The 16,558-nt window shown below is 64.6% G+C and overlaps 3 protein-coding genes across 3 annotated transcripts; all 3 read right to left on the minus strand.

The window, feature by feature from the left end:
• Positions 1–1,593: 1,593 nt before the first annotated feature.
• SLC23A1 (solute carrier family 23 member 1) lies at positions 1,594–6,644 on the minus strand. Its single transcript, XM_088522515.1, has 13 exons — positions 6,567–6,644; positions 6,319–6,476; positions 6,153–6,241; positions 5,976–6,043; positions 5,711–5,892; positions 5,041–5,161; positions 4,755–4,911; positions 4,432–4,579; positions 4,136–4,241; positions 3,464–3,593; positions 3,204–3,347; positions 2,418–2,513; positions 1,594–1,841 (listed from the first exon to the last, which is right to left on the minus strand). Exons 1-13 carry the CDS (start codon positions 6,624–6,626, stop codon positions 1,594–1,596), a joined length of 1,707 nt encoding a protein of 568 aa, XP_088378641.1. The 5' UTR covers positions 6,627–6,644.
• Positions 6,645–8,087: 1,443 nt separating this feature from the next.
• MZB1 (marginal zone B and B1 cell specific protein) lies at positions 8,088–9,136 on the minus strand. The gene is made up of 4 exons (XM_088522516.1): positions 8,948–9,136; positions 8,518–8,639; positions 8,342–8,446; positions 8,088–8,268 (listed from the first exon to the last, which is right to left on the minus strand). Exons 1-4 carry the CDS (start codon positions 9,134–9,136, stop codon positions 8,088–8,090), a joined length of 597 nt encoding a protein of 198 aa, XP_088378642.1.
• Positions 9,137–10,927: 1,791 nt separating this feature from the next.
• On the minus strand, positions 10,928–15,019 carry PROB1 (proline rich basic protein 1). Its single transcript, XM_088522517.1, has 2 exons — positions 11,992–15,019; positions 10,928–11,718 (listed from the first exon to the last, which is right to left on the minus strand). The coding sequence occupies exons 1-2, from the start codon at positions 15,017–15,019 to the stop codon at positions 10,928–10,930; spliced, it is 3,819 nt and encodes a 1,272-aa protein (XP_088378643.1).
• Positions 15,020–16,558: the final 1,539 nt, after the last annotated feature.

The following is a 16,558-nucleotide window of genomic DNA, read 5'->3' on the forward strand; positions in this document are numbered from 1 at the left end:
GAAACTCGCGGGGCTACAACGAGTGTGAATAGGCTGCGCATTAGATGCACTTGCTGGCCCACAGAAACTGTTAGATCCAAGTTTGGCGCTTGAGCACTTGGAGAGGAGGTCAGGACTGACCTGCTGTCTGGCGGTGGCTCATTCCTAGCTGGAGAGGAAGCCTCTCCGGGGTACCCTGTCAGTTCTTGCAGCCTTAGCCCTCGCACTGAAACTGTGTGAAGATTTTAACCCAGATGTGATTAACTGGGGATGGCCGGCAGCTAAAGGCCTCGAGGAGCTGGCTGGTTGCTGAACAGCTGCATTCCTCTTCCTTTTTTCTTGTGCTGTGCTAGCGAACCCCGTGAAAGGGAGAAGTTTTGTGAAGAGGTGCCCCCCCCCCCCCCCCCCCCCGAGAGCGGTGTCAGCAAAGCTCTTGTTTGCAGGTTGCAAATAGGTGCCTTTATGTGGCAGGAGGGGCTGTTCTGCTACGTGCAGGTGTTTTGTGTAATCCCTTGATGGGGAGCAGATCCTCTGCTGGAATCGAAGCAGGGAGCACTTGGCATTTTAGGGCTTCCTAGGCATGACTTGCCTCCTGCCTAGTGCCCACAGGCAGGTTAACACCCACCCCCAAGCCAGAACCACTGCCAAAATTGGGCCTGACATTGGTGTCTCCTGCGCTGAGGCCACCAGCCGTGTATCCCGCGTGCTGTCCGGCCCTCGAGTCACGGAGCGATGTGTGGCCGGGCCTGGAGCCGCTGTTCCGGCAGCCTCGGCAGCATGGCTGGTTTGCCGGGAGCTCCTGCTTTCCGCCCTCGCCCTCTGCGCGAGCGCCCGGAGAGAGGAGCTCTCGGAGCCGTGAGGATCAGCTGTACCCGAGTGGCCTTGAGCTGGAGCTGGCGGCCGGCGAGGGAGCTTTGCCACGCAGCAGCCGCCCCTTGTGCGGGCCCAAAACCTTCATGGTGCAGAGGAAGCGAGCCGGGAGAAATCACTGAAAACACATGTGGCAAATAGGTTTCTTTATTAAAGGCATTATCTTAAAGTTGACATACCAGTGTTGGGTCCGAGTACCGGACTCTGCACAGAGCCAGCTTAAACCCACAGAGAGACCTTGCGGAGGTTGAGGGTTTCGCGTGGACGTCGTGGCCCTGGGTGGCTGTTCATGATTCTGGCTGGTGCTAGTGGCCCTGCAAGTTTGAGCCAGCTCTGACCAGAGCTGTGGGTTTCATCAAAGCTTTGGACAACTCGAAAACCAGTTTAAGGTGGAGTTATTTGAATTACACAGTGGTGCTTGTTCTGAAGCTGGTACCTGGGGAGTGCTGCTGCTTGTAGATGTTGTCAAGGTGGAGTTTGTGCTCGCGTTTTTAAGTTAAAAACAGGCTAATGCTGTCCTGAAAGTGCCTAGTCTTGGTTACGAGCAGCAGCAGCCTTGGCTTTGGGCTTGGTGGGTTCTGGAAACCCTGCAGCGAAGCTGCTCGGATGTGGCCTGGGAGGAGCTCGACGCGGGCTCCTCTCTGGCGTTTGGCTTTTCTGTCCTGGCCTTCCCTTAGCCCCCCGGGGAGAGCCGAGGCGCGAGGCTGGCGGCGGGCGGCCCGCGCTGCCCGTCCTGCCCTGCGTTCAGACCTTCGTGCACACGGAGAGGTTGTCTGCGTTGCTGTGGGCGCTCTCAGTTGATTCGCAGCTTCGCCTTGTTCTCGAGGGAAAGCCTCGGAAGACGGGGCAGATGGGCACGTACTTGAGCCACCGGCTTTTCCTCACGACGCTCATCCCGAAGGGGAAATCGTAGCTCTTCAAGCTCGCCGTTGTCGTGCTGTCCGAGTGCGCCCCGGCCTTCCACTGCACCAGGCCCCGCTCCTCCTGCGTCCCTGTGGAGGGGATGGAGCTTGGCTGGCGCAGGGGCAGCAGAACGGCGCCTTGGGAAGCAGCAGAGCGCTGGCTGCTCCGCGGGTCCCTTACAGAGGCAGCGCTGTGGAGACGGGAGCCTCCCGGCGCTGAACGCTGGTGTCTGCAAGGCCGCGTTGGCCGAGCAGCCTCAGCACCAGCGTTTACAACGCAGCACCTTCCTTAAAGGAGTAGAAAAATCCGCCGTGGCCTTGGCCCAAGCGACTTGTGGCAGCGACCTGCTGGTGCTCGGCTGCGCGTGCAGAGACCTGTTGTTCAGCTCAGCCGCCGGCGCCGCCACACTCGGTGGCTCCGTGGGGCGCAGGGAGCAGTAACCAGCAAAACTCTGGTTATGAGGGAAGCTCTCTGGAACCCTCCCCATGCAGCACGGTGGGGACTCTGCGGTGGGGCTTTGCTAACCACGAAGGCACCTGCAGCCTTGCAATAGTCTCTTGCTGCGTTTAAAGAGTAATAATTACAGGTGTCTCCGAGTGCCCTAGAAGGGATGAGACCTGGATAAACCCCTCTGTTTTTCTACCTGTGGCTCTGGGGAGGTTTACCTGGGATGGTGTTGTCCAGTATGAAGGCAATGGTCCCCCCAACAAACATCTCTGTCGTTAAGAGCACTGTAAATATTTGGTCCAGTTCCGGGACACCTGCGAGAGTTCAGGCAAGACGTTTACTGCGGAGCAGGGGAGGAGGGAGAAGGGGAGGAGGAGGAGCAGGAGGCGACGCCATCCAAAAGGGAGCTGAGAGACACGGGTCGCGGTGGACACGGGGCTGCTGCTCAGCGCTGGTCTCATGGATGCTGTCAGGGTCCTCACCTCACTCCTGTTTAGCCCCAGGCCACTCAAATGATGTTTAAAGATGTTGCCATCTACTCGCACCGTCTTCCTTGTCACTTGTATCAGAGGAGCTTTCAGGTGCAGGGCTTCCCTTACCTTGTGGCCTCTGCCCCGGTTTAACTCGCATTCTGCTTTATAAATGTCACACAAGCGCAGTTTAGCCAGCAAGGCTTTTGCTGAGGTGGCCAGGGCTGCTAAAGGCAAGTTTCAAAAGGGGAGGAAACCACCAGCTGTAAACAGTAACCACCTAACGCGGGCCTAGATCTGATATGCCCTGGCAAGAGCCTTAAATCTCCACAATGTTCTCATGGAAGGATGTCTGTCGGGATCAAGATTTGCCTTATTAATCACTGCTTACCCGGCTGCTCTCATAGTGCCCGAGAGATCCGTGTTCCTCTCTCGCTAAACATATCGAACCAAGAATTTGGTAGGGGAGGGGATTCGTGCCGGGGCAACCGAAAACATGAACCGCGCTCTGGGGCTCTTGCTGGGGCGGCGTACCTGTGTTAATGGCGTTGGGGTGGGAATCCAAGTAGTTTGGCAACGTCAGCCCAAAAAACATGGCAAATCCCAGGACAAAGAGGTTGCGGGAGGAGTTCATGTCAACAAACTGCAGGTTGGAGAGGCCGACGGCTGTGATCATGCCTGCAAGCAGAGGAGATTCAGGCCCATGGCAGGCCCAGGGGAAAGGGCCCCTCCAAGCGCGGGGATCTGCCGGCGCTTGGGGTTGACAGGCAGACGGGTACTTGTGGAGGGGTTACCGAATAACGTGCAGAACATCCCCCCGAGGATGGGGTCTGGGAGCGAGGCAAACAGAGCGGTGAACTTGCCGATGCTTCCTAGGATGAGCATGATGCCTGCGCCGTACTGAATCACCCGTCTGCTCCCCACCTGCACGGGGAAATGGGCAGTGAAGCGAGGCGAGCTGGCCCGTGGCCATCCACACTTCATCGCTGCGGCCTGCAGAGCTCTGGTGATCCCTGGATTGCAAAGCACTCGGCAAAGAAACGTCGCGTACAAAGGCGTTGCCTGGGGTCATGGCACTTGGTGTGTGCTGTCCCCTCGATGTCTGGGAGAGCAGGCAGAGGGCTGCCCTGTTGGGCTGCTCTGATGTCCTTCAAGGAGGAAGACTGCGTGGACAGCGGGCAGCTCCTCCATGTGCTGGCGCCACATCCGAGCCCCCGTGCTGCTCTGGGTGGAAAGGACCTAAACCCTCCAGAGGTTCCTAAACCCTCTAAACTCTCTAAACCTCTGCCAGGACAAGGTAGAGGAGCAGCAGCAACAGGCCAGCCCCGGGGGAACCGTGTCTACCAAAGCAGACGGCTGAGCGCAGCCGAGAGCCGAGCGGGAAGCAGCCCCTGCCCTGGGAGCTGAGCTCCGAGCGAGCCCTGGGGTGCTCCGAGGGGGACGCGGTGCCTGGGCCCCGGCAGTACCTTCGTGATGCCCAGGACGCCGATGTTGGGGCTGGAGGAGGTGGAGCCGTTGCCCGTTCCCAGCAGCCCGGCTATGATGCAGGAGATCCCTTCCGTGAAAATACCCCTGGAAAACGGATCCAACCAGCAGGGCCGTGTCAGTGTTTTCCCACGACACAAACCATGGCAATGGGCTGGCGGGGAGGTGGCCAAGGACACCGTGGCCGCCTGGCTGAGCCGCTGGCTCTGGTGCAGCTTGCGGGTGGCTGCACTTGCTGGGCGCCACAGGCAGGGTCAGGCCCTGCGGGGGGACCTACCTGTTGATGGCGTGCACGGGAGGGGCCGGGGCGCCCGCCAGGCGCGCGCACGAGTAGTAATCCCCGATGGACTCGATGATGCCCGCCAGGGTGGCGCTGAACATGCCCAGCACGGCCGCGGCGGTCACCGTGGGCAGGCCCCACTGACCTGGCGGGGAGCAGAGCGCTGTGAGCGGCCGTGGGGGCACCCACGGGTGCCACGGCGAGCTGAGGCCCAGCCCGGCCTGCGCCTCTCATCGCGGCTGGGTTCCCCGCGTCCTGGAACAGCTCCTGCTGCCGCAGGCACCGCGGGGAGTGCGGGGTGCCCACGGGCAGCCACTCACACGGGTAGGGGACACGGAACCAGGGTGCCACGGAGAGGATCTCGCCCCGCGCATCCGTCCGCGCCTTGTAGCCGTAGGCGTCGGTCTGGCTGGGGAAGACATCTGCCCGCGTGAGCAGGTAGCAGAGCAGCCACACCACCATGATGGCCAGGATGATCTGCGGGGAAGCGTGCGGCTGAGCCCCTCGCCGGCCTTGCAGCCGCCATCGCTTGGCCCCAGGCCCCCACGTGCCAGGGTGTCTTGGGCACCACCAAGCAGTGGAAACCCTGGGCAGGGCGGCTCCTACCGGGAACATCTTGAAGATCTGGACGCGGAAGAGGACGAAGCCCCGGCCCCAGCGGTAGCCGGGCAGGCGCAGGGTGATGTTCCGCAGGTACTGGGCAAACAGCACGATCAGAAAGATGGTCCTGGGAAGAGAAGAGGTCCCTGAGGGCTGTTCAGGTGCCACCTCCCCAGCGAGCGGAGCGGAGCAGGACACGGCCACCTCTGGGGTGCCTTGGCAGAGGGACCGGGACTGTGCTAACTGCAGAGTCAGACTCCACAAAGGGTTTCAGCAAGAAAAGCCATGTTCCCCTGCATGTTTATTTAAGTGGCTCTTTTTTGGCGAGCTCTGTCTGGCAAACTACAGTGTTGGCACAAGAAAAAAAAGGGTTAAAAAAATGCCAGAGCCATTCGGAGCAGGTGGAAACTAAGCTGTTTGTGCTGGTTGCTCCAGCAGCACAGGGACGTGCTCCAACACGCACGGGCCTGCGTCGGGGAAACGGGTTCGTCTCCCGCCGTGCTCGGGATGCAGGAGCCCTCGTGCCCACCGCCCGCCTTGGGCTCCACGCAGCGTTGCCAGCGGCGCCTCCTCCCCATTTCCTGCAATCTGCTTTTTTCAGGGGGATGTTGCGGTTCCAGCGAGCACGGCGCTGGCGCCTCGCGCCCCTTGGCCCGCCCGGCAGAGCCCCGCATACAGCGCCGCGATGCCCCAGTGCGATCCTGCCCGCTCGCCGGCCGCCTGGAAGACGGAGAGGCCGATGAGCGACACAGTTGGGGTGACGGTGAGCGGCCCGATGTAGCTGAGCAGCGCCCCGGGGAGCCCCAGCAGCCCGATGACCACCTCCACCAGGCTGGACACGATGATGGCCCCTTGGATCTGATGTGCAGAGAGGGAAGGAGGAGGTGCTGAGGTGGCCGGGGCGCCCTGGCTGTCCCCGCACGCCGCCGGCAGGGCCCTACCTCTCTCATCCGCGGCTGCCAGATGTGCGACGTGTTCAGCGGCAGCGTCCAGTTGCCGTAGATCTGCTCTGGGGACCAAGGGGACCCCAGGGAGCACTGAGCCGTGGGACAGGCCATTCCCTGGCCCTGCTGTCCCCCAGTGCCGCTGTCCCTGCCATGCCGCGCCACCTGCCTTACCCTCCGGTGGGCACTTCCACTTCTCCAGAGCCAGGATGGACTTGGCAGGGACGAGGAAGGCCAGAGCACTCGCCTGGAAGAGGGGCAGCCTGGGCAGGCAGCGAGGAAGCGCTGCGCTCGCTGCGGGCCCAGCCGGCTCTGCGCTGGTCCCCCAGTGGGGCCCTACCTGATGCCCACGGTGGTCTGCACCAGCGTGGTGAGGCCGACGCAGGTGAAGATGGTGCCGATGAGCTGGCTCACGGTGAACTGGTCCTTGCCCACGCACAGGCTCTCGGCCAGCAGGAAGGGCACGGCGATGGTGCCGCTGAAGCAGGTCAGGTAGTGCTGCGTGGGGACGGCGGCGCAGCTCAGACAGGGTGACGGGACTGCTGCCTTGGGGACCACCCCGCGCAGCCTCCAGGCCTAGCACCTTACCTGGAAGCCGAGCAAAATGCAGAGGTACCAGGGGGGCACATCCTCGATCTTGTAGATCATGTCGAAGCTCTTCCTCCTTGGGCCGGCAGCCGCAGCGGGCAGCGCTGCGCTCAGCCCGGGCGCCGCTGCGGGCTCCTTCGCGCGGGGCAGCCTGGGGCTGGCCGGGCCGTCGGCGGGAGCCGTGTCCCCATTCTGGCACCGGGGAGAGGCGGGAGCTGAGCCCGCGTCGTGCCGCGCACTATGGGAACGGGGCCAGGCTCTCCGGCAGCGCCCTCGGCCCCCTGCGTGGTGCCCAGTCCACCCATGAGGTCCCGGTGGCCAGCTCGAGGCTGGGGTGGCTCCCACGTCCCCGGGGGGCGCCACTGCCTGCCAGTCCCACTGCGAGCAGCACCCAGGAGGCTGGGGGCACCTGCCACCCTAGAGACACCTCCCGGCTTCAGCTCATGAGTGGTTGTAGTTTGGGGCTGGCCTCCCGCTTTCCGCCCTCCTGCCGGAGGTGCCTCCCACCGCAGCCCCCGGCACTGGGCGGGAGGAGTGCCTGGGGCTGGGGCCGGGACCGTGGCCGGGGCCAGGACACGCCGGGTTCACCTGGGGCTGCGGCAGATCTCCCGAGCTGGTGCCCATTCTCCGGCAGAGCGGCCCGGCCCGGGGGCCGTGGCTGAGCGGCGCTTTTTATGGCCGCCTGGAGGACTTTAGTCAACACCTCGGCCATGGTTCGGGGAGGCGATCTGTAACACGGCCATTGGCTGCCGGTTGTGAAACGGGGTGAGCTCTGCCTCTCGGGAGGATCATCTATTAACTCCTTTAATTGGGCCTGGCATCACCTGGTGAGCGGGCCGTGCCCGAGCAGTGCTCGAGTGCCCCCGTAGGTCCCCGGTGCCCTGATGGGGGCCGGGATCAAGCCCACCCACCTGCCCAGCTCTGGGGGCCAGCAGGAGCCGTGGGTGCTGGAGCTGCGGCAGGGGTGCCCTGGCCCCATGTGTCATCCCGCGCCCAGCCCCACTTGGCGGCGACAAGGCCAGCTCCAAAGGTTGCCGGGGCATTAAGCATTAACCGCCCTGGCAGGCGCGCCGGCACGCATGCCGATGAGAGGGACGCCCAGTGCTTGGCACTGGCAGGAGCACGGTGTCAGCGAAGGCCGTGGGGCGCCGCCGCACGCGGGAGCTGCAGGGAGCGCCCATGGGTGTGCGCCCGCGTGACGGCTGCCCAGGCATGGGGTGGACCAAAGCTGCAGGAAAATCCCCCTCTGCCAGGGCAGCTACGGAAATACCTTCCAGGCCCAGGTGATACTGCTGGGACAGTCCTGGCCAGGCAGGAACATGGCTGGCGGGGGCGTAGAGACATGGCCAAGGCGGTTGGCAAAGTGAGGGGGGGGGGGTTGCATGATGACATGGGCGTCCCCGCTTTGCCAGCTGGCTCCTGTATCCCCCAGGACCTCCCCAGAGTGGCACTGAGCCCCGGCGCTTCCCAAAGAGCCACACATCGATGGTGGGAACAAGGACATCTCTGTTTTTGCAGGGGCTACAGCTCGTTCTGCGGCGCTTTGGTGGCAGCTGGCTTGCTGGCGCCTCGCAGCGTGGCGCAGGCACCCTTGGCGCTGTGGCACAGCAGCTCCTGCAGCGCGGCGGCCCCGCGGCGGTGCGCCCGGTAGAGCTGCTCCTCGCCCAGCTCGCCCACGTAGCTGTGGCACATCTTGTGCAACCTGGGGGTGCGGGCAGCAGGTGAGCACGGCAGCACCGCGTGCCTGGCCGCCCCGTGGCGGTGCCCCGTCTTACCTGCCCGGCCACGGGCCCCCGGACATCATCACTGTTATGGACTCCTGATTCGGCAGCCCTGGCCCCGCAAGGCGCTTCACTCCCTCCACCTCCATGACGCCATAGCTGCAGAGACACGTGGCGTTGTCGCCGCCAAGGGATGCCAGGCTGGGCGGGTGCCCCCAGCACCCACTCACCCGTCCCAGCTCTGTGAGCAGCTCTTCTCCAGCACCTCCATGTACTCGGACTCGCGCAGCTCGGCGCCCACCTTCCTGCCCGGCGACCGCTTGGCTTCCGCCTTGAGCAGGTGCTCCTGGATCTTGGGCAGGAAGGAGAGAGATGGCGGTCAGCAAGATGCCAGCAGGAGGAACCATGGGAGACCTTGGAGCCCACGGGACTCACTGGAGAGCCACCGAGGCCACTGGCAGCCAGGGCTCTTGGGGCGGCCACGCCGCTGTGGCGCTGCTACTTTGCATCCTCTCTTTCTACCCTTCAGTGGAGGCAGGCGGGTGCCTCCAGCAGCGCCTCCTCGGCTGCCCGAGCCAGCTGTCCCCACAGCAGCCCCGCCATGAGGACCTGCTCTTGGGCGGGCGCATGGGGACCCCCCCAGGCCACCGCGGAGCCCACCTGGAAGGCGATGGCGTGGCAGGCGTCGCAGCGCAGATGCTCGGGCATATGGGCTGAATGGGCCTCTTCGGCGCTGAGGCGCGGGGCGAAGGCCGAGCGGGCCGGCGCCGGAGGGCCACCACACGAGTCCTCGGCCTTCCTCCCCATGAGGAAGCTCAGCGTCACACAGGCCACCAGCAGTGGCCGCATCCTGCTGGCTGGGAGGCCACGACAGTGCTGGGGGCTGGGCGCACTGTGGCTATAAGGCCCTGTGGCACCTGCATCCGGCCCCATGCTCCTCCCCGGCGGGTCCTGGGCCACTGTCCCCAGGGGCCTTTGTCCCTGTGCACCCACGCGCCGGGGTGCAGCCCCAAGAGTGCCCCACTGCAGCCCCGCCCGCCCCCAAACCAGGGGCTGCCTCTCTGTGTTTGGGCACTTTGTGCCAGCTGCTCCCTGTCCGGACGGGTTTGGGTTTAATTTGATCCCACAATGCCTACTTGTGTCCTCACAGCTGCCCAAACCCTCCCCTGGCCCCGGCGCAGTGCGCAGGGTGCCCTTCGCCTGCACATTTGCATCCTGTCCCTGCCACCCTGCTGCTCCCCGGGGCCGCGAGAGCGGGTTGCAAGCAGAGCCAGCTGTGGTTTGGGGCCGTTGCTGCCATCCCCTGTGAACGTCCCCTGCAGCCGCCCTGTCCCTGCTGTCGCGGTGCCTGCCTGCATGGCTGGGCGATGCCCCCCCTGCCCCGGGCACTGCCGGCGCCAGCGTGTTGGTGCTGCAGGGCTCAATATACTGACATCAGGGTGCCCCAAGGGACTGCAGGACATGGCCACCTCCTCCCTGCCCTGTTCCCTCCTTGGCAGACACACAACGAGTACCATCTTTCAAGGTTATCTCATCACTTTTATTGCTTTAAAAAAAAAATCTGAGTTTTATCTGTGGCAGAGAAAGGCACCTTTGTTCGAAGATGCTGGCAGCGGCCGAGGCAGCCGTACTGCTGCATCCCCGGCACAACGTCAGCGTCACCAGCAAACAGCAGCCAGGCACTGCTGCCTGCTTGCTTTTTTTTTTTAATGTGTATCCACCGTCCCTGGCCCTACGAGGCCTTTTCTCAGCACACGAGACACCAACAGTGCTGCTGGAGGCGCCGCGCTCCCCTTGGCTCCCTGCGCGGCCTTCGCGGCTGCGCTAAGTCAGAAGTGAAGCTCTGCCCATGGCACCGGCTGCTCCTTGCGGAGCGCGAAGGCCCAGGGAAGGGAGCTGCATTCCCTGGGAGGGGCTTTTCAACCTCCCCTCCTGCCGGGCCTCCCGCTGCGCAGAGCTTGGTGGAGCGTTTCCGGCTGCTCACGCGGGTTTTCCCCCAGCAAGGCACCAGGCCTCCCCCGCGGTGCCTCTTAGCAGGGACCAAGCAACAAGCAGCACCAGCCGCCCTCGCGCCCTGCCTGTGCCTGGCGCCAGGCCGCCCGCGGGTGCCGAGCGCGCAGCCAGCAGCACCACCCGCACGGCCTGCGCAGGGTGTCCCTGGAGGGGTCACAGCCCGGGGAGCCTGGGGAGGGGACACCACCTGGGGGGCTCCTTTAGAGGTGGCCACAGCCAGGGGAGCCCTTAGGAGGGCTTCCAGCCCAGGGCACCTGTGGGACAGGACGGCAGTACGGAGGGAAGCAGGTCCATGCACCCTGGTCCCTTCGCTGACAATAGCCCAACTCGCCTGAGTTCAGGACCCACCCCCCAGGGCTGCTCATGCTGTAATAGACTGGAAAAAAGTACCTTTTTTCTTTTTTCTTTTTCCTGTTCTTAGGAGAAATGGGTCAGGTCCAGCCGGTGTCCCGTGTCCCGCGGGTGCTCTGTGAGCTCAAGCACGGGCACAGGGTTTCTCCCTCCAGGGTGTTTCCAACCATGGCTTGGGGACAGATGCTACTTCACAAGGGCGGGGGTGGGGGTCAGGCCTTAATGCCCAGGCGCCCGAGTGCGATCGCGCCATGTCCATCCCGGAGCCGCCGGCCGTCACATCCGCAGCAGCGGTGCCTTCTCAGGCCCACCGGGGCTGCTGCTGGTGGCGGGCTGGCCAGGGCCGGGGCCGGGGCCAGGGCTGGCCCGCATGCCTGTGGGGATGTAGTAGAGGCTGTCCAGGTAGCTGCAGTCGGCGCCTGCCGCAGCAGGGGGGCCCTCGCTCTTGGGCGTTGGGCTGAAGGCTGCGGGGAAGGAGGCGTTTTCGGCCGCTGCCGCCTGGCTCTGTGGCTCCGGGTGCGCCGGGGAGGTGGCGGCGGCCTGCGGGGGCACCGGCAGCCCAGAGAAGCCGGCGTAGGGCATGTAGGGCGGCCCGTAGACACCCGGTGTCATGACCAGAGGAGCCTGGTAGAGGCCAGTGTGGGATGCCAGGGGCACTGGTGGGATGAGCACCTCGAGGTACTGCCCCGTCTCAGGGTCATAGAGCGTTTTCATCTGGGGCTGCCTTGGCGGCTCCATGTAATAGCACTTTCCGCTGTCAGGATCAAGGAGCATCTTGCGGTGCGCAGGCTGGTGGGGCACGAAGGGCCTGGTTGGGCTGGGCGTGCTCTTACTGCTCGGCGAGGCGCCCTCAGTCCTCCTCAGGAAATGGGGAACGTCGTCGAGGCGCAGCTGGGCCTGCTGCTCTGCACTGGCCTGGCCTTCAGAAGCAAGAGACAGGGGCAGCTCGGGGCTGGGGTGGCTCCCTGGGGCCTCCCCGCCTGGCAGGAGAGACATAGCACCCACCGATGGAGGGCTGGCTGGGTTAGGGACCAAGGGAGATCCCGAGGAAGAGTTCGTTGGGTTGGAGACTGGGGGGTGCCGAAGGGAAGCAGGGCCTGGGTTTACGGCCAAGGGAGCCCCAAAGGATGTACTGGGCGGATTGGGGACCAAGGGAGCCCCAAAGGACATACTGGAGGGGTTGGGGACCACGGGAGATCCAAAGGAAGCGCTGGTCGGTTTGGAGGCTGATGGGTACCCAAAGGACGTGCTGGCCAGGTTGGGGAGCAGGGGGGTTGCAAAGGAAGCGCCGGTCAGGGTAGAGGCTGATGGGTACCCAAAGGATGTGCTGGCCCGGTGGGGGACCAAGGGCGTCCCGAAGGATGTGCTGGCTGGGTTGGAGACCAAGGGGTTCCCAAAGGAAGTGCTGGCCAGGGTAGAGGCTGATGGGAGCCCGAAGGATGTGCTCGCTCGGTTGGGGACCAGGGATGTCCCGAAGGATGTGCTGGCTGGGTTGGGGACCAAGGGGGTCCCGAAGGAAGCACTGGCCAGGTTAGAGGCTGATGGGTGTCCAAAGGACGTGCTCGCTCGGTTGGGGACCAAGGGAGTCCCGAGGGATGCACTGGCTGGGTTGGGCACTGCAGGCAGCTTTGGTGCTGGAGTGGATTTTGGGGCTTTCACAGGAATTGTTAAGTAGTTTGTGTTCTCCATTGGGGTAGATGTGAAATACTGTTCGTTGGCTCCTGTCTGCTTCGTTAAATGCTCCCAGTTCTCCCGCCAGTCTGGCAGCCTGCCAACAAGTGGCGCTGGGGTGACAGAAGGACCTTTGGGCACCCCAGCCTCCTCACTGCCCTCCTTTGCTTGAAATGTGGTGGAGGTGCCAACACTGTCCGGAGACATGCTGGTCCCCGTGGAAACTGCCCAGCTACCTGTCTGCGTCAGCGCATCAGGCCTTTCCCTCCTGGCCTCCTGGGGACCTGCGCTGCTCAGATGCTTGCTTGTGAGCGGCGCTGGGGCACTTGCTGCTGCTGGCTGCAGGGGCGGCAGATGTGGGTTGACTCCTGGGGGAGGTCCCAGTTCAGAGATCCCTCTGGCCCCTGGTGGCCCCAAAATGCCCTCGCTGTTGATGGGCTGCTGCAGGGGTGGGTTGGGCGCTCTGGTTGAGGTTGCGACATGATGGTGCCCCTTGGCTTCCTCTGTGGCACTTGCTGGAGGTGGGAAGAGGACGGTCTTCTCTGTGAGCAGAACCGCGCTGCTCGCGACCGAGCTGGGAGCAGCTGGAGCCGAGGGGTCATCCCGGCCGGGTGCAGTGCCCTGTGGGGCCAGCACAGGACCCTCGGCGGGGCTGGGCGCCTGCGTCGAGGGTGGGCTCACCTGGATGTGCAGGTGGGACTCCAGGTGCGGGGCCGCCCTGGCCACGGGCGGCAGGGTCAGCTCGCTCCGCTCGCGGCGCACAGCGGGCTCTCCGCTGCGGCCTGCCGGCCCCTCCGGCCCACTCACAACCCTCCGCGTGGACTGGATCTTCGTGATGTTCATCGGGGAGTCCCTCACCGCCGAGCGTGGCCTTTCGGGAGGCTTTGCGGGGCCGTCGGCACATGCCTCGCCTGGCTCGCGGCCGGGAACTGTCAGCACGTCCCTGTCCTCCGGCTGCTGCGGGCTGTTTTTACGAGCGCGGCTCATCATTGGCACTGGCTCTTTGCGGCAGACCGAGGTGCAGTGTATGAAGAGAGGGGAGGCTGCCGCAGGCTCCCCTGCCGAGGGGCCCGGCCCATCGGTGCCCTTGCCTTGAGTGGTGGGCGCTGGGGCGCCCGCCGGCTTGAAGCAGAGGCTGTAGGTGTTCTTCACCAGCTTGCGGACGTCCCGCGGCTGAGGGATTTGCCCCTTGCCCTTATTCCCAGGCTGAGGAGTCCGCTCTGGAGAGCGGGTGACAGGGGGCCGGTGGGGAACCGGTGGGGCCTCCCGGGGTGGCCCTGTCACGGGACGCCCCGCAGAGCCCCCCTCAGGTGGTGGCTTCTCCTCTTGCTGGCTCTGCGGGACCAGCTTCACCTCCTGCGCCCTGGAGGTGAAGACGTTCCGGGGGGCCACCACAGGGATCCCCAAGGCCTTGGGCTTGAAGGGCATCACTTCGGGCTTGCTCTGCCGGATGGCTCGCTGCCTTAAGCTCGGCCACGGCTTCTGGGGTTTCTCAAATTTCAGGGGGGCATCCGGCGCCTTCCCGTCATCCTGCTGCGGTTCGAAAATGGCACGTGCTCTCCTGTAGTCCTCCCTCCTCCTGCTCCGCGCCTGCTCCGCAGTGAGCGACTGGCACTGCAGCACCTCCTGGTACTTGATCCGCTCATTGAGCTCATTGAAAGTGGTCTTCAGCTTGCAGACGTTCTCCCTGGTCTCCTCGTTGAGCACCACCCCCTTGGTGGGCCGGGTGGCCACGGGCACAGGCCTTTGATTGCCTGCCTGGCCCTGCATGTCCTCGGCCGAGTAGCTGCAGTCTGACTTGGACAGTGAGCTCGACTTGCCCTCCAGACAGTCGCCTGCCAGGTCGGTGCCCACAGACGATGGCCCTGATGATGTCGAGCTGCCCTGCAGTGCCTTCTGCTCCATCTTAATCCTTTGTTCGTACTGCATTTTTTTGGCCAGCACGTTTTTCACTAGGCAGGAGGCCATCCTGGTCTTGTTGCAGGTGTCGTCCAGCGATGCGGTCTTCATGAACTGCTTGTAGTTTATCCTGAACTCGTCGCTGATGGCCCTGCCCTTCACCAGGGGCTCCTTTCGGGGTGGTGGCAGGGGCTGGTGGGCCGAGCAGTCACCCCAGGGGAAGAAACCCGTCTCCTTCCTCTCCTTCCTCTTGAGCTGGATCTGCCGCTTGGGGACGGTCCTTTTCTTGCAGTGACCCTTCTTAGCATCGTTGCTCTCCAACTCCACGTCGACGCATTCGAACTGCTCCTTGCCTGGCAAGCTGCCCAAGAGCTCCTTGTCCAGGGCCTGTCCCACAGCAAGGAAGGGCCGGGTGGGCCTGGTGTGCAGGGCCAGCATGGCCCCCCGCGGCTCGCTGCCCGTCGGCCACCGCTTTGCGGCGCCGCCGTCCTCTGACAAGGAGTTGGAGAGGCTGGAGGAGGTGTGGGAGCTGTACATGTCGAGGTAGCCGCCGTGGGGGCCCGAGAGGCTCCGGAAGGAGCGTGCCGTGAGCTTCTGCACCTCGTTGTCGGCTTCGTCCGAGTCGCTGAGGGCGCTGCGTGGGGCGCACACCGCCTTGCCGGTCCCGGGGGCCCGGCCACTCTTCTTGGCTTTGTGCACGGCACAGAACATCAGCCCCGGCGCCTCCGCGCTGAATGGAGGCGGCTGATCCGAGTAGTCCGCAGCAGCGGGCTGCCGATCCCCTCGGCCGGGACCCATCCTGCCCCCGTGCCCGGCCGCCGCGCTATTCTTAGCCGTGACTGACAGCTGAACCTGTCGGGCCCTCTCCTCCTGCGCGCGGCTGCTGGAAGCTCCGCTGCCGCCGGGAGCGCCGCTTGGGCTGGCGGCACCGCTGCCTGCAGCCCAGCGCTCGGGGGCTGCCCCAGGGCGGCCCAGCGGCCTCTCGGTGGCAGCGGGGTAGCCCTTGTCCTCCGTGGGTGGCTGAGCCGGTGGTGCCTCTCCTTCCTCTTCCAGAAACTCCAGGCAGTCACCGAAAGTCTCTGTGCCCTCGGAGCACAGGGCAGAGTGGTAGGAGGAGATGGAAGAGTCGGACATGCTCTTGGGGAGGTCGTCCCTGGAGAGGCCGAAGAGGTGCCCGTCCTCCTCAGCCAGGGAGCAGGGCCGCTCGCAGGCGCCGCAGAGCGCCTCGCCGTCGCCACTGGGGAGCTCGGCAGCCGGGCTGCTGCAGGCGAGCGCGCCCGGCTTGCTCGTCCCGCAGGGAATCATGCTGGTGGCTCGGCCGGGCGTGGGCGCCACGTGGGACCGGGCGCGTGGTGGGATCCTGCTGCACTGCGCGGAGCTGCTGGTGCCCAGCGCGGGTGCCCTGACCTTCTGGCTTACTTTCCGTCACCACAGCTTAATGCAATCGTTCCCCAGCGCGAGTGCGCAATCACATGCGCCTCGGCCAGCGCCAGCCCCGTGGCAGAGAGCTGCCAAGCGCCCCGCTGGCCCCCAACCCACTGACGAGAGGCACCTGGGTGCCCCCCCAGCCCCACAAGGCGGGTAGGACCCCAGCAGCTGCAGACACCCAACACTGGCCCTTCAGGGGGGTCAGGCCGTGCTGTGCCCCGGCCCTGAGGGAGCCCACCCAGGGGACCCCCATGCTCCTGCTCTCTCCCCACCACCACCCCCTCCGCCCGCCTGGCCACACAGACGGGTCTCTCCATCCCCTGGCCGCCCCCAAGCAATACCTGGCCCCGAGCAGCAGCCACCCACGGCCCCCCCAAAACTCAACAGCAAGCGACCAGGAGCGGATTTTAAGGCTCAAGAGCAAACCAGGCATCCAACACTTCCAGGTCTTGTGGTAGCGGAGAGAAGGGCGCTTATGATTTGCCTCTTTCTCGGGGCCCCAAAGCAAGTGGCCAGCACCCCCGAGCACCACGCGAGGGTCCCGGCGCTGTGCGGCCGGCAGCCTGCAGCCCCCACGGGCTGTCGCTGTGGCTCCCCACCTGCCTCTGGAGGGATTTTTTGACACGGGAGGCACTGGAGGATCAGCAGCAGGTGCTCCGCGGTGCTGCCAGCCCCACCGCAACTTGATGCCTGAGTCGTTTGGGTTCACACAGAGACTAAATTTAAACCTTGGCAAGAAAGGCACGAAAAGCTTTTTCTCAAGAGCCGCCCTGCTGTTTAACTCCTCCGGTGCTGTGCTTGCTGCTGAGCACTTCTGGTGCCTTCAGTGTGGCACGCTGCCTTGTGCAGCCCCAGCAGCCAGCCGTGGGGCTGGCAGAGCGAGCCCCTGGTGCCAGCAACCCCACGCGC

The sequence above is a fragment of the Tinamus guttatus genome, unplaced genomic scaffold, assembly GCF_059628265.1.
Source record: "Tinamus guttatus ecotype Peru unplaced genomic scaffold, ASM5962826v1 Tinamus_guttatus_pri_ptg000155l, whole genome shotgun sequence".
In the NCBI taxonomy this organism is placed as follows: domain Eukaryota; kingdom Metazoa; phylum Chordata; class Aves; order Tinamiformes; family Tinamidae; genus Tinamus; species Tinamus guttatus.

Excerpts from the sequence above, each read along its gene's own strand:
- SLC23A1 (XM_088522515.1), bottom strand. The coding sequence starts at position 6,626 with ATGATCTACAAGATCGAGGATGTGCCCCCCTGGTACCTCTGCATTTTG. Across the intron at positions 6,477-6,566 it reads GCATTTTGCTCGGCTTCCAG|CACTACCTGACCTGCTTCAG; the intron begins GTAAGGTGCTAG and ends GTCCCCACGCAG. Across the intron at positions 5,162-5,710 it reads CACTGGGGCATCGCGGCGCT|GACCATCTTTCTGATCGTGC; the intron begins GTATGCGGGGCT and ends TTCTCTTCCCAG.
- MZB1 (XM_088522516.1), bottom strand. The coding sequence starts at position 9,136 with ATGCGGCCACTGCTGGTGGCCTGTGTGACGCTGAGCTTCCTCATGGGG. Across the intron at positions 8,640-8,947 it reads GCCACGCCATCGCCTTCCAG|ATCCAGGAGCACCTGCTCAA; the intron begins GTGGGCTCCGCG and ends TTCCTGCCCAAG. Across the intron at positions 8,447-8,517 it reads TGCTCACAGAGCTGGGACGG|CTATGGCGTCATGGAGGTGG; the intron begins GTGAGTGGGTGC and ends GTGTCTCTGCAG.
- PROB1 (XM_088522517.1), bottom strand. The coding sequence starts at position 15,019 with ATGGGTCCCGGCCGAGGGGATCGGCAGCCCGCTGCTGCGGACTACTCG. Across the intron at positions 11,719-11,991 it reads CTTCGGGACGCCCTTGGTCC|CCAACCCAACGAACTCTTCC; the intron begins CCCACCGGGCCA and ends ACCCCCCAGTCT.